The sequence below is a fragment of the Sinocyclocheilus grahami genome, unplaced genomic scaffold, assembly GCF_001515645.1.
Source record: "Sinocyclocheilus grahami isolate Dianchi unplaced genomic scaffold, SAMN03320097.WGS_v1.1 scaffold276.1, whole genome shotgun sequence".
NCBI classification, from domain to species: Eukaryota; Metazoa; Chordata; class Actinopteri; order Cypriniformes; family Cyprinidae; genus Sinocyclocheilus; species Sinocyclocheilus grahami.
Genome location: NW_015505455.1, coordinates 384,717 through 400,645, shown reverse-complemented (window position 1 = coordinate 400,645; position 15,929 = coordinate 384,717). Strand labels below are relative to the sequence as shown.

The window sequence follows — 15,929 nt, the reverse complement described above, 5'->3', positions numbered from 1 at the left end:
TTGGATGCAAAATGGTGCTTTGTCTCCAACAAGTGTTTATGGTGTATACTTACCTGACATAGAGAATCAAATGTAGATGTCTAATTCTCATTAGATGCATGACAGCTACCCAAGCGAACATGATTTAATCTGTCTATTCACTCAAATGGACATCCATAACTGACCGTTTAATTCTTGGCATGCACCATAAATCCTCTAGAGTCATTAGAGAGATTTATGTGCTCTTTCTATCTCCTGAGTCTCGCTCACATTCCAGTGAAATGAGGATTGTGTTGTTACAGGCATTTTTTTGGCAGAGAAATGTTCATTTCCCGCTCATGGCTTGTTGTTGCGAGATAAGACAGGAACTGGGAGTGTTTCCTATAGCTGCACTCAGTAAAGACAGTTTGGAGAGAAATGTGCATACTGCTTTGGATTATTACAATGAAGGTAAGCATTTATCTAAACATTCCTGCATAATTTTAATGGACCACTACAAATATACTTGTAAAGCCTGGTGCTTTAAGTTTACACTAACACAAATTATGAACTCCAGTATAACTGTCAAGATTAATGCAATATTAATAAAATGCATTTTTCCCACAACTGATAGCACAGGGTTATTAGGAGGAAAACTGTTTTTCATTTTAACTTTGTTCTCAGTGTGTGTTCCTGCATGAAGTCTTTCTTGTCTCTCTGTTGTCTTCAGCAGCAGTTATACAGTAAGTAACTAAAAACATATTTGATCAAAAATATGAGCAATAACTGTAAATAATAACTAAATAACTGTAAATCTATCTATCTATCTATCTATCTATAGTATGTCTGTCTGTATAGCTTGAATTCAAAATGTAGAGCTTGAATGCAATGTAAAATGGTTTGGATTATATGCATGGCAGTTTTAATGTGATAGAACATACAATATTCATAGACAGTGGTCCCAAAAAGTATCTGACACTGAAGTCACACTTTAAAATGTCATTGCATTGAATAACAACATTTCTCTTTAGAGTGTTACAAGCTGATTGTGCATAGATAAGATCCCTGAAGTTGCAAAGACTAAAGTCTCAAAACCAAAGAGATATTCTTTATCAAAGTTAAGACTGCCACGCCCCCCTAAAACGGCTCATTCTAACATGCCCCCACATATCTACCTCACTATGTGGAAATATTAGCATAATGCTGCCCAAATGTGCACGGAAAAAAAATAGGTGTGGTTTCAGTAACCATTACACTGTGGAAGCTTCTGTCACGAAAACAAATTCCTCGTGTGTGTAAACATACCTGGCAATAAAGCTCATTCTGATTCTGATTCTGAGCGAGCTAGCGAGAGCGAGAGGGAGAGAGAGAGAATTTGAATTTGAAAGACACATTTACTAAAATCGTATTTTCAATCACAGAAAAAAACTTTTAAAAATACAATCCAAAATTATAAAAAATTCTATGTATCTTTTTTTTTTAAAGCAATCAACAAATCACCATCTTCATTAACTGTACATAGAACCTCATTTATCCCCCAAACATCAATAAACACTTCTACACACTTTACCAATTTATAATACGCATGCTCTATCCTAAGACGAGCTGCCACCAGACCCATAAACATGTTTAACACATTCAAAGAACCTTGCCCTAACAATTTATTTTTCCTAGACTTCCAAATTGCAAGTTTTCCTGTACCAGACAACAAATTCAGTGGAGTCAACATATTTTTCTTACTTGCTGAATATTTTGGACCATAAATAAATGTTTCAAAAGAGAAAGCTTCACCAATTCCTGCAAACCATTGAGATAAAAGCATAAAAAGATCATTTAAACCAGAACACTACAAAGAAATGAAAAACTGTTTCGACTTCTGCGCAAAAAGGGCAACCCACCCCTACAGAAGGATCAAGGTGCACCACGTGTCTGTTCGTGGCTATGGCCCCATGTACAATCCTCCATTGGAGGTCACCCGTTCGTTTATCAATTGGTCGTTTATATAGGGACCGCCAACAGCCTCTAGGGCAGTGGTCGCCAACCCGTCGATCGCGATCGACTGAAGTATCACTGAAGGGAACTGTCTTGAGAAAAGTTTCAATGGCAATGGCATTTTCTTCTACGTATAAAGCGTGGCTCTGCTTTGTTTACAGGGGTAACCAAGGAAACGCTATTGCTGTCAGTTCATAAGCAGTGTTGCCAAGTCCGCGGTTTTCCACTGTTGCCGCGGGTTGTTGTTCATGTCCGCGGGTTGAAGCGACCCCAATAACGTGATATTTAGCCCCTGGAATGCGAATTTTACTGGAAGATCCCCGCCGAAAAACGTGTATTTTACCCCCAGAATGGATTTTTACAGAGGGACCCCTGGAAACACAATTGGACTAGTTTTATTGCGAAAACCTGGCAACCCTGTTGATAGGCGCCACCTGCTGTCAGAGAGTGCGTCTCATTCAGACCTGGGGCAAGTTCAAGCTCAAACCAGATGTGCACAGTTTTGCTACGGTTTCCGGGTTGAACGACATGTTTCCTGGAAACGGTGTGCAACGGGGTTTGAGATGCGTTTTCTCTTGTTTGGTGGGTGTGTCAAACATGTCAGCCCAATCAGCAGCAACATGTATGTAAACCACACGTATTAAAGAGACAGCTCGCACAATGTAATTAACATCAAAATAAGTTCACATGTTTGCACATGTTTATTTACATTAAAGGCAAAATAATAATAGTATCAGAAAGTATCAGGCAAAAATAATCAGAACAGGGTGTTCAACGCACCACCGTTTCCGTTTAAAACATGTTTTGCACCGTTTTTGTCAGGGCTGAATGCAGCCCTGTTATTTTTGTTTCGTGCAGATATTTTATGTAGCAAATAAATAAATAACACCTAAAGTCAGACCATTCTTTTTTTGTTTTAAATCCTGAAATTAATCTAAATCAAATAAAAACAACTGCCCGTGCAGATCGTGATTAAAATGCAGTGGTTGCCTCTAATTTCAAACGGCTAGATATTTTTGTTTGAAGCCAGTTTGTTTGTTATAAAGCAAATAGCCAATAAATACATTTGCTTAAATATCAGTATCAGAATCAGCCAATTTGCTAGTTTAAAAAAAAAAGAAAGAAAGAAAAAAAAATCTGAATTCTGAATCAGCTATGATCGGAGCATCACTAATTAAAATACTAAGTAAAAGGCCTCAAATTTGAAGTACAATCTGGGATGTCTTTTTCTATTAATTCTTCAATAGGTAGATCTTGTCTTTCATAAAGGCCGAGTTCAGGGATCTTGGGCCTAAAAAGGTTGGTGACCACTGCTCTAGGGGAAGAATTAAGAATTGACCTAAGAACTCAGTCCACTTTGTTGCTGGAACTCCTCTCAAAAGATGACCATTAGATGCCTTTACACAGGAAATATAAAGGGTTTTTCTCTTTACTTCCTCAAACTCATCCAACTGAGGGGTTTTAATGACAAAAGGCAATTTTCATCATCTTCCCACTCCCCCATAGCAATTTTTACATTTAATGAGGGAAACACATAAGGAACTCCTTTCCTCCACTGATCAATTTTTGTTGGATCATTTAAGAAAGTTTTATAGTCCGCATCCAAAGACTGATAAATCTCAGAAATAGCTTTCTTTAGCAGTCGCAATGATCTCACCCCAGTCTTTTCACTCAAATCTTCAATCTTAATGCTCAAGACATGTCCCAGTTTTATGCATCCAGCATCGATTAAACGTGAGCGTAGACTTTTGGCAGACATCAGTCTTGATAGTAGCAAGGAGTTGAAAAAGACTGGTTCTTCAAATAACCACAGACCAGCAGGTTCATCTGATGAACGCGAGATAGTAAACACTTTCCATGCTTCCATAGTTGACTTATAAAATGGTGTAAGATCCACCCGATCATCATCTTGAAGCTGCATTAGGAACAGATGTTTGTCCAGTCCCATACCTCCTACCCTCCTAAGGAGAACAGAAGAGGTTTCAATCCAGGATGCATTAGTATGGTACAACAGTCTCTGAATTGTCTGCAAACGGAAAGTCATTATTCTGGATTTTATGTCCACCAATCCTTGGCCTCCTTCTTGAACAGGAAGGAACAAAGCTGCAGATCGAATCCAGTGTTGTCCAGACCAGAAAAAGCTCACAAGCTTCCTTTGAATGTCTTCTATAAGTCCGACAGGTGGTTGTAACACCATTAGCTTGTGCCAAAGAGTAGAAGCAACCAAATTATTGGCCACCAGTACTCTTCCCCTATACGACAGCTGAGGTAGCAAATATTTCCATCTAGACAACTTTGTGCACATCTTCTCTACTGTACCCTCCCAGTTTAATTTTTGGAAATTGTCTGACCCCCAAAAAATCCCCAACAATTTAAAACCTTCTCTGCCCCACCTGAGGTCCCATGGCAATTGTGGGAGACTTTCAAGCTGCCCCTGCCCAACCCAAAAAGCTTCACTTTTATTCCAGTTTACTTTAGCTGATGAAGCTTTCTCATAACAATTAAGAACTTCAAACAACCTCTTAATATCATCTTTATGATTAACAAAAACTGTAATATCGTCAGCATAGGCAGACAAACATATTTTTGAGACAAAAGAGTAACCAGACACATAAAAACCTGACAATTTCTCTCGAAGTTTAAAAAGCAGTGGTTCAATTGCTAAACTGTACAGTTGACCAGATAATAGACAGCCTTGCCTAATTCCTCTTAATATAGGAAAAGGTCAACTCAAACCACCCCCCACCTTAACCCCACAAGCAGCATCAGTATATAATAATTGTATCAACTTTACAAATTTGTCACCAAACCCAAAGACCTTTAACACATTAAAAAGATAGTCATGGTCAACACAGTAGAAAGCTTTCTCTTGGTCCAATGAGACCAAACCAACATTCGTATTAAAAGCTTTACATATATCCAAAATATCTCGTACTAAAAATAAATGATCCATTATAGACCTCTTGGGAACACAATACGACTGATCCCTGTGTACAATCATCTCCAGATAATTGATAAAGTCTATTTGATAGGGCTGCATGATAAATCGCATGATATATTTAATGCGCATCTTGTCAGAAAGCCGGTTCTGTAATCAGCAGTAAATCTCCATCACGTGCGTGCTTTCACATTGAGCAGCATTAACTACACAGAGCCGCTGTTCACTGACGAGCTGCGCAAAAAAGCACGCGAATATGAACGTGGTTTTGCGCAGCTTGTCAGTGTGAAAGCACGCACGTGATGGAGATTTATCGCTGATTACAGAACCGGCTTTACTGATAAGATGCACGTTAAATATTGCATGTGATTTATCGTGCAGCCCTACTATTTGACAAGCATTTCGAGAATATTTTATATTCCGTTGTAAGAAGTGCAACAGGACGCCAGTTCTTTAAAAAAGCTAAATCCCCTTTTTTTTGGCAACAGTGATAAAACAGCATATTGACATGAAGTAGGCAAAACACTATCTTTTATACATTCGCAAAAAACATCAAAAAGGTCCTTGCCTATACAACTCCAGAAACTCTTATAGAAATCGGCTGGTAATCCATCCATTCCTGGGGACCGTCCTATATTGAGATTTGCAACAGCATCACTAATTTTCTTAAATGTTATATTTGCATCCAAAGCAGATTTAGAGTCACAATCCAACTGAGGAAGACCTTGAAAAAGATGTGTCATACAGTCATTGTCACAGTCCTCTGCAGCATAAAGATTAGAGTAAAAGTCCACGGCATGATTCCTCATTTCCAACACATTCATCACTGTGTCTATCACGCGACTCTGTTCCACTTTCGGGCTTGAACTGATGGTAAAACTAATGACATTATTTACTGTCTTTACATTTATTTTGAAAGATGAAGCTCGCGATTATGGCAAGGGGCGTTACATTTCCGACGAGTGCTTGCTGTGTTCGGCCAGTCACAATGCACTGGGTCAGCTGGCCAATCAGAGCATACTGCGCTTGTCGGAAGGAGGGACTTTGTAGAAAACGAAGCGTTTGAGAGAGGCGGGGCATAGAGGACTTACAATAATGTACAGTATTTGAAAAATAATGTGTTTTTTGAACATTAAAGCATGTCAACATATTCTGTTACACCAAATACACAAAATCATGATCTTTAAAAAAGCATCATATGACCCCTTTAATTATGTGATAAATCTATAGATTTTTTTTTAATTTGAATACTTTTTGGCATTTTCATATTGTAGTAAACTCTAATGTATACTGAATACTGTAATATACTCTAATAGGACACCTGGGTGAAGGCAGTGAAATCAGTTCTGCGAAAAGCTCCAGTGTCATTTGTTTGCAGATGCCCATTTTTATATTCGGTTATATAATGTAAACATGTCCAAATACTTTTTGTGGCCACAGTACATGTATAGCATATTTTGTAATTCTGATGACATACTTGTATTGAGCTTGCTTCTGAATCAGTGCAGTGTCAGTGAGGTCCATTAGGTCTGTGTCTGAACCTGTGCACTGCAAGTGGGGACCCTGGTCCCCTGAAAGCTGGTCCGCCTGTGATGACTGCTCCAAAACACAGGTGGGACTATTGTTTTGTTTCTGACCTGTTCTTAGACATGCATCACTGTAACAATGTACATCTATCTTACACTAAATAATTGCATGCTGTCTAGTATGCTGAATACAAATCTGTAAATGTAGTTGCGATATCTGTATACTGACATATGGGGACATTACAGACACAGAGCCGCTCCATTGCAGTCTACCCTCAGTTTGGTGGTCAGCCTTGCACTGGGAGCTCAACCCGCAAACAATCATGTATTTCAGCTCAGGTCTGTCCTCTAGAGGAGGGTTGTGGAGAACGTTTTCACTGTCAGTCAGGTACTTATTTTGATTTGGAACTTATTTGAAAGTCTTTAAAAGGTCAAAAGAGTTTTAAGAGGTGTTGAATAATTTTTCTCTTTCTTTCTCTTAAGGGAAATGTATTAGTCAGTCGCTGGTGTGCAATGGAGATCATGACTGTGAAGATGGCTCAGATGAGTGGAAATGTGACAGTAAAGAGCTCTGTGACCTGCAAAAAACTCCACCGAATGTAGAGCTCACTGGTCAAGGGTAACTTAATGATATCTGTCGCCTGCTTGTATCCATATTCATTTCAACAATACATTCACACACACACACACTCGCACACACACACACACACACACACACACACACACACAGATCACTAAAGCCACTATGATTGTGAATGTTTGCACTAAAGGTTTGATGCATTGAGGAAAGAAGCAAGAGGAACTGTTATCAACACCAAAAGCTTTGGAGGTCTGTGTAGAAAGACCTTCAGTGGAGACCACATGGGCCTATACAGACTTCCCCAAAGTGTCCTCAGATACACTTTCCAGGTAACTGAAATTTCACAGTTTACTAGATTAAGATAAATAAGACGTATGAGATACACAAAGAAGAACACGTTACCAATGCAAGAGCAGAATCTGGGAGACTTTCTATTAAGATTTTTTTTTGTCTCAGTTTCTGCATTTGTTTTTGCCAGGTCACAGCAAAAAATGATTTTACAGATGAATCCTATGACAGCTCTTGGCATTACCTTAATCACTATGAAAAACATTCAAGAACAACAGGCACAACTTATGGGCATGACGATTATGTCTTCCATAATGAACTGTTTCAGTCTCAGGTACTGTATGCTACGACATATTCACTATATAATATTGATATTAACTCTTGAAATGATTTTAACCCTGGGTTAACATAATATTGGGTTTTGTTTCATATTTTACTCTGTTCACACGCACCCTGTGTTAGTAATTCATCCTGGCCTGTCAGGTTCTAACATTCTTATTTGCATATGTATGTGGTTAATACTGTTGGTTGCAGATGTAACTTGTGATTGTGTAGAAGAGCAAATGCTGACACAATCTGCTCTTTTGTTTGAAATCTTCTGAAATACTGCAGAAATAATGCTGTCACATCGCTTCAGTTAAGGCATTTGCCATTGCTGTTCGATATTTTTTATATTTTCTCCTCAGACACTGCAATCTAAAACTAAACAGAATCTAAAACTAAACGCAGCCTGTAAATACTTCTTCAACAGTTCATGATTAATACATGGGCTAAGCGAGGATACAATTTACGATTGGTTGTCTGTTGCTAAAAAAAATTCCATGAGACATTCAGCAACACAAAAGTTATAATCCAAGATTAAAGTCGGCATGAAAGGAAAATGCAGTAATGCATTAGCTGATGGTAACAAATTAAATATATATATTTTTTTAAGTGTTAAAAGTTAGCATGGGGATTTAGGCATGCGTTTAAGGTTACTGTCTAACAATCTCTGAATTTTCTGTTGAATTAAAAATTGTTGAAATCATTGACAACACATGCCCAAATATTAAAATATGAAACTTTGCTCTCCTTTCAGTCCAAAAATCTGCTGATCATGAAGAGTGATGTGGATGTGGCCCAGTTCCAAAACCAGGCCCCAGAATATCTGCCACTTTCAGAAGAGTTCTGGAAAGCACTGCGGTCCTTACCTGTCACATATGATTATGCTGCCTATTGCAATGTGCTGGAGAGATTTGGGACCCACTATATTTCAGAGGGCACTCTTGGGGGCCAGTTTAGATTATTTATGATGGCCAGCCAAGATGTTATAAAAAAATTGCGTGAGTGGTCTGTATGTCACATATTTGTTTTACCCTTATATGTGAAGTTGTTGATGTTGTTTTTCATTCAAGGTCATTGCACTGTCTAACAGTTGTCTGTTATCTCTTTTTACTTAGAAACTGTGCAAAGAGACTATCAACATTGTGTCAAAACGTCCCATTCTATCCTGTTTATCATCAGGTGGACCACAGTAGATTGTGATGATCAAACAATTAGGGATGCTCAGTCATCTTGTAAGTCATTCAGAAAAAGAAAGCAAATTCAAACCATAAATGCTCAACTGAAGCTTTATTTTACATTTGGGAGACAAAATAATGTGCGCATATGCAATACTTTCATACTAGTTTCTGAATACAGGCAATGTACTGTATAATAATATTATGTTTTGTGTTCAATATGTTTCCCAAACAGATGAAAGCATTCCAAAAAATGATATGACCACGAATATATTTGGTGGAGCTTCTGGATATATAGCAAAATTGTCAGTGTTAAACAAAAACACACCAGTGGAGAATGGCAGGGCGTTCTCACAGTGGTCGGGTTCAGTGAAGGACTTTCCAAAAGTCATCAAACCAAAGGTTGGTTTGGAAAACCAATGTCATAGCATACACTCTTTGTTATTATAACAGCCTTATTTGCATACAATAACCATAAATTAACTGCTAATCATATAACTGAAACACATGCAATGATTTCATTCTTATATGAGCAACCATGTGTGAATTTCTGATTCGTGCAGCTCAGACCTCTTCATGAGCTGGTGAAAGAGGTCTCGTGTGCGGGGGTGAAAAAGCATCACTTAAAGCGCGCAATTGAGACTTACCTCAGCGAGAAACACTCATGTCACTGCAGAGAATGCCAGAACAATGGGCTGCGCATGCTTGACAATGACGTCTGTAAGTGTGTGTGTAAACCAGGCACCACAGGTCAGGCGTGCCAATATGGGACGCCGCAAGATGAACAGCCAGGTACAGATTAATCACTTCAATTAATATTGCATTGATCAGGGGTTTTCAAACTTTTGGCAAATTTGTCTAAATTCAAGTCAAGTAAAAAGATACAAAGAGATAAACAGAAAAAAATGCTTAATCAATTATGGAAACTCCGCTATGGAGACAATTTAGATTCTTAATTATATTAAATTGTGATTTATCTAATCAATTACTATCTTTAGAAGTTCAAATGAAACATTGTGTAATTTAAAAAAAAAAATCATATTTTTGTATATTTATTTGTATTCATTTATACATTTAAGCATTTCTTTTTATAATAATAGCTAAAAACATTATTTTTTTAAATAGTATTTTTCTCTTTTTTTAGTGTATGGTTTTAGTTTATGATATGAGATTGGGAATGTACTGTAAATATAAACATATTCAATTTATATTTAAATCATTCATTTTAAGTGTGGCTTAAGTTTCCAAATATTTTTTGGGGTCACTATACATGTTTTTAAGTGTCCAGTTCATGTCTTTTTTATCTCAGGAGTGATTCATGGAGACTGGGCCTGTTGGTCTTCATGGAGCACCTGCAAGGAAGGTCAGAAAAGCCGAAGCCGCTCCTGCAGTCGCCCCGCTCCTTCAGGCGGCAGGGACTGTATTGGGAACGCTGTGGAGACGGCAGTCTGCGATGATGCGCAGGAATTAGATTACCTACGGTGAGGAAAGGTCACCAGCCTGTTCAACAGTACAAAGCTTTGTTCTGAAAAGCTGTAATAAGCTGTTCTTTACAAGGTGCTAGAGATCTAGAGAATATTACTGTGCAACAACACTGCCACTATGTGGAAACCTGACTTATTGGTTTTGACCTATTTTCAGTTCAATGGAGCCTCACTGCTTTGAAAATTCTTTAACACCCAGGAAAAGCTGTAAAATCCCCCCCTTCCTCGCTAATGGGTTTGTTTTGGTAAAAATAATTTTATTAAATATTCTCCATTAAAATGTAATTGAATATGTTTTTGATATGTTAAAATGTTATAATGTTGTTGTCTTCCCTTTATTGCAGTACCCCAAAGATGCATATCCAGTAGGCAGTAAGATTGAGTATGCATGTATTGAGGGCTTTCACCTGATTGGGGATCCTATAGCAGAATGTCAAGAAAATCTAGACTGGGTGCGACATCAAATAGAGTGCAAGAGTAAGTGTATATGACTTTTTAGAGCTGAAATATGCTGATGGTAGTATCTATTTTCAGTGTACTATCGGGGGAGAAGAGCCTTGGTGAGAGAGGTATGTCTCTAAAAATGGCTGTCCACCAACGTTTACTATCCAACCTGACAGAACTGGAGAGGCTCTGCAAGGAGGAATGGCAGAGGATCCCTAAATCCAGGTGTGAAAAACTTGTTGCCTCTTTCCCAAAAAGACTCATGGCTGTATTAGTTCAAAAGGGTGCTTCTACTAAATACTGAGCAAAGGGTCTGAATACTTAGGACCATGTGATATTTCAGTTTTTCTTTTTTAATAAATCTGCAAAAATGTCAACAATTCTGTGTTTTTCTGTCAATATGGGGTGCTGTGTGTACATTTAATGAGGAAAAAAAATTAACTTAAATGATTTTAGCAAATGGCTGCAATATAACAAAGAGTGAAAAATTTAAGGGGGTCTGAATACTTTCCGTACCCACTGTATATAATTATTTGAAATATTTATACAAACTATATTTCATAAATAATGATTCATTAGTGAGAAACTTCTTTAGGATTATTTACATTTCATTTAAGTATTACATATAACTCTTTTTGTCAGATATATTTTATGTAACATATAATAATTACTGCTGTTTTCATTATTTAAATTCTAAATTTTAGAGAAAGAGAAACCATGTTTTATTAATACTGTATGATATAAAAACATAATATAATTTTTTACATATTAAGAATTTTTTCAGTTAGTTTAAATATTAACTTTCTAAATTAATTTTATTACATCTTTAATATTTAACTTTTCAGAGAAATGAGAAACCATATATGTTATATAATAAATGTTGTTTGCTGTCTGCAGAAACATTATGTGATCTACCTCAGCTTCCTCCAGATGTCACTGGAAGCCCGTGGAAGCTCACCTATAACATCGGTGACGCCATCTCACTTTCCTGCCCTGAAGGGAAAGTCAGAGAAGGTCCGGCTGAGATTCAGTGCAACGCTGGCCTTGCCTGGTCACCACAACCAAAAGAAATCAGTTGTCTGACAGGTACAAAACTAGTCTGGAAGCTGTGCAGCTTTGTACACTATGTCAAAATGAAGGAAATGTAGATACGGGACAACCGTTACAAGGTCGTTTGACAAATTTTGAAATGTATTGATGTGTAAAAATGAAGCATTAATGTGAGTAAAATGATATGCGTATGAGTAAAATGTAAGTAAAAGTTATTTGTTTTCCGTTAGTTTTTAAGTCAGCCACTGTGCAGCCAATGCAGTGCCAGCCATGGGAGAACCTGTCAAAGGATAAATGTGTCTGTAAAGTACCCCACGAGTGCAAGTATGTTCCTAGACAGGACATGTGCATTACACAACACAAATGCAAAAAAAACATGTAAATGTAAAAGCCATCCACCAAAACCCACAAATTTTATTTTCAGTTTAATAAAGGGTTGTGTTTTTCTCTCTTCTGCAGGTCTTCCCTGGAGATATGTGCCACTGATGTGAAGCGTGGTCGGGCACGGACAATAAGCCTGTGTAAAGTACAGGCTATGCGCTGTCTGGGACATCAGTACACTCTTGCTGAAGACAGTGCCTGCCAGTGGCCACATCGCTCATCCACTGCTTGTCCGAACTGCACGCTCTGGGAGACGTGTGATGGTGAGGGATTGTTAAATACAAAATAAAATAATGGCACACATCCCCTTGTGAAAAAGAAGTACGCTTTAGCATACTTTTAAAAAGAGTACTTAATAAGGAAATAATATACTTAAGTGCAAACTGAATGTAATGTTTTCAGACAATTAATTGCATGTTAATTGCAATTAAATTAAAATACATTATGGTTTAAATTTAGATTAAAACTATTATATTAAATATAAATATATGTAATTTCGTAACTACTTCTGTCTTTAAAATATCAATTAAACACTTCTTTTTCACATTGGTAATTATGTATTAAGTAAATCTGAGTGTCGAGACATTTTGACATTTCTTTTGAAATTTTGAAGATCTGTGATTAACATGACTTTCGACAAAATTTTCACCTTTTGTTTTGCAACACAACGTACATGCTTTCATACCCAAACATGAATGTAGCACAATGTTTTCATGTTGTGAAACAAATCGTGGAAGTCTCTTCAAATAATACTCTTCAAATAATACTAATACTCATCAATACTCATACTCATTCAAATAATACTCAATACTCAATTCCTGAGGGAACCCATGGCTTGAAATTGTAAATTCTTGCTAATGTATTTTTGAACCTGGTTAGAAAAGTGCTATTTACAGACTTAAAATGTTGCAACTAGTCAATATTCAGGAATTCTTGGTTGTAACAATTGTGTCATTGTAGAGCAAACGAACAGCTGCCGTTGCAAGACAAGTGAGGAATGCTCATCCCTGGATGCTTGGATCCATGTGTGTGTGCAGCAGGAAGGAGCGTCTGCACCAGTGACAATGACAGAATGTGAGGCGGCTGTGAGGAAATGCAGAGGAGAGGCTCTCCACATTGTCAGCATTCAACCCTGTCAGTCATAATCTCAGAGCCTCACTAACAAATTAAAGTGTAACAATTTACGTTGAACCCTGAAAAGGATTCCTGCAACAGTTTTCTCAGGTTTGCAGAGGATTCAGTCAAAACACCATGAATGTGCTTTTTTAAAAAATGGTAAAACAGTAAGTTTGGGCAGGACCAGGAATAGAGTGCTGCAGTGTGTTTTTGTAGGCCAACCCAGAAGATAGCATCACCCTGGTTCCCTCAACCCATTAAGATTTTTCCAATGGCTTTTGAATTTTTGCAAAAAATAATCTCTGTGACTAACAAAAGTTTATTATTCTTACGTTTTGGTCATCATGATAGTCTTCACAAACTTTATGAATTTTAAAGCCTAAATATAATCAGCAGATATACAAAGCTAAATATAGGCTATACATAAACTACACCACAGTCGCTTGACTTCGATGTCACAAGGCTTCCAACAGCTCTTTCAGTCTTTATTTAAACATTTAAATACATTTTCTCTGAAAGTTTGAGTTACAATTGTTTGCAGGAGTGCAAATATAAACAAGTCTGTGAAAGTGCACTAGTGAGTAGATGAGATTTAATGTCCTGGCAACCTCTGTAACCCTTTTCTAAGATAAATAAAAGCTTTAAAAAAAATCACGAGGGCATATTTACTGATATATTTTATGTCGTAGAATAAAATGTGAAAATATCTTCAGCTTGTGTTTAACACAGAGTTTATTTCAAGCATTTAACCAAAAACCCATTTAAAAAAAAAACGGTTTTATTTTCAGGTTTTGGCCTACTAAAATACATCATCCCCCAGCACACTATCAAAAGGCTGTGAAGTGCAGGATGTCATCAACATTTTTGGTTTGTTTTCCTGGAAGATGAAGACAAGTGTATCTGCTAAAAGTGCATTTTGTCAACATTTAGGAGCTAGCATATATAGATGATGTGTGTTAGCTCTAAGCCTAAAAGCCACAAAACTCTCATTTTGAGTTCATGGAATTTTTAAAGACTGTGGTAATGTATTTTAAACAGTTACAGACAAAATCAAGTAAAACTATGTGCCTTCCCCTTCCTTGACTTTTTGGTTAGCCTAACAACCAGCAAAAAAAAATTAATATAAAAGCACAAGTTAAACCAAAATTGTTGTGTATTCCTGTCAACCTGTTCTGGGGCCTCATTTATAAAATGTTGCTTATAAACCGTCCTAAATTTGTTCTAAGATCATTTCTCAAAAATGCGTAAGTGCGATTCAAAGAAAATGAACGTGCGTACGCCTCTCTTCCAGATGTGACATTTATAAATCGCAAATGATCTTGAAATTGTGTGCAGCTGACTGTCAGATCTCGCCTTGTAAACGCCCCCTAATTAATATCATTACCATATAAAAGAGCACACGCCAATATCCGAATGTCTATGCTTGAAGCACAAGCATAGAGCACAAGCACGAGCACAAAGAAAAAAAAAACACTTTACTGAGTCTGAAATTGAGGTCTTGCTGGCTGAGGTAGAGGTTCGTGCGGGGACGCTTTTTATTTAATAATGTGTAATTATTCTGTGGACAAACAAAGTGTGTGTGGTTATATTTTTTTCTATTGACTATTATCAAAATTACTACTTCTAGAAACAGAAATAAGAATAATAATAGTAATTATAAAACAATTAGGTTTCCAAAAGTAAGAATAAACTACGAATTCAAGTAAAACTTTGTCATGTTATAAAAAGTGAGCCATCCTACTTTTAAAATCACTTGCTATGACAACTAATAAAACGTTTAGTATCACGAAATTCTTGAAAAACTTAAAAAAAAAAAAAAAAAAAACATTACTGAAAGAAAAATTGGACGTTTCATATCATAATAAAATTAATTACACTATTATGGTCTCCGGTCTGAAAAAAAACCTCATGTGATTTGGCATTTCTTTATATTTACACAGTTTACTAATGCTGCTCAAATGCATTTTTTTCTATTTTACGCATTAGTAGTAGCCTAGGCTAAAACAAGACTTTGCAAGTTCTCTTGTAAAATAAAATAATACAGAACAGTACAGAAAGCGATTAAAGAACTCTCAACATTAGGCTACTAAAAAGGTCAGTTTAATTTCGCAAAAACTCCCGTTAATAAAAAAAAACTGACTACACTGCACAATTAATCTCTTGCACTGCATCTTTGTTGTTTATGATGAATTTGGTTGTGTAGGCCTACGCCTGCTCAGACCCTGACGTGGCGGTAAGTACTTTTCCACGTCAAAGACGTTTAAATATGAATGTTGCCGTGGATTTTAGCGTACTGCACACTCTAAGATCAAATCTGTGCATACGCACATTTTATAAATGAGGCCCCTGTACTTCTACTGGACTCTGAATAGCATCATATTGAGCCAGCTCCAGACGTCCTGCCAAACTCCTGACAACCAGCCCAGATTCTGCCAACAGCTTGTCCAGCGTCAGCATCGCAGCCAAATAATTAATCTGAAAACCATGTCGGTTCCTGTAAACGCTTTTTTTTTTTTTTTGCACCCTCTATAACTGCTGCCAGGTGCGAATTTCACAGCCTCTCTATTAATGTGCTAACAAATCCAGTTACCTATAACTGACTGAGATCCAAACCTGATCAATTTAATGGGCCTGTGACCTGTCAGAGGGTTGTTCTGAGAATTGTGGATAATA

General features: G+C 37.1%; 1 protein-coding gene across 1 annotated transcript; it reads left to right on the top strand.

The window, feature by feature from the left end:
* The first annotated feature begins 340 nt into the window (after nt 1-340).
* c7a (complement component 7a) lies at nt 341-14,777 on the top strand. The gene is made up of 18 exons (XM_016291748.1): nt 341-429; nt 643-701; nt 6,392-6,500; nt 6,661-6,802; nt 6,898-7,033; nt 7,185-7,323; nt 7,473-7,616; nt 8,361-8,604; nt 8,722-8,838; nt 9,017-9,183; nt 9,345-9,573; nt 10,091-10,262; nt 10,423-10,510; nt 10,610-10,742; nt 11,607-11,795; nt 11,990-12,083; nt 12,219-12,403; nt 13,101-14,777. The coding sequence occupies exons 1-18, from the start codon at nt 397-399 to the stop codon at nt 13,283-13,285; spliced, it is 2,565 nt and encodes an 854-aa protein (XP_016147234.1). The 5' UTR covers nt 341-396; the 3' UTR covers nt 13,286-14,777.
* The last annotated feature ends 1,152 nt before the right edge of the window (nt 14,778-15,929 follow it).

What these genes read in the sequence shown, in the direction of transcription:
- c7a (XM_016291748.1), top strand. Translation starts at nt 397, where the DNA reads ATGTGCATACTGCTTTGGATTATTACAATGAAG. An exon ending in TTTGGATTATTACAATGAAG is followed by an intron (nt 430 to 642) that starts GTAAGCATTTAT and finishes CTTTGTTCTCAG; the next exon opens with TGTGTGTTCCTGCATGAAGT. An exon ending in ACGTTTTCACTGTCAGTCAG is followed by an intron (nt 6,803 to 6,897) that starts GTACTTATTTTG and finishes CTTTCTCTTAAG; the next exon opens with GGAAATGTATTAGTCAGTCG.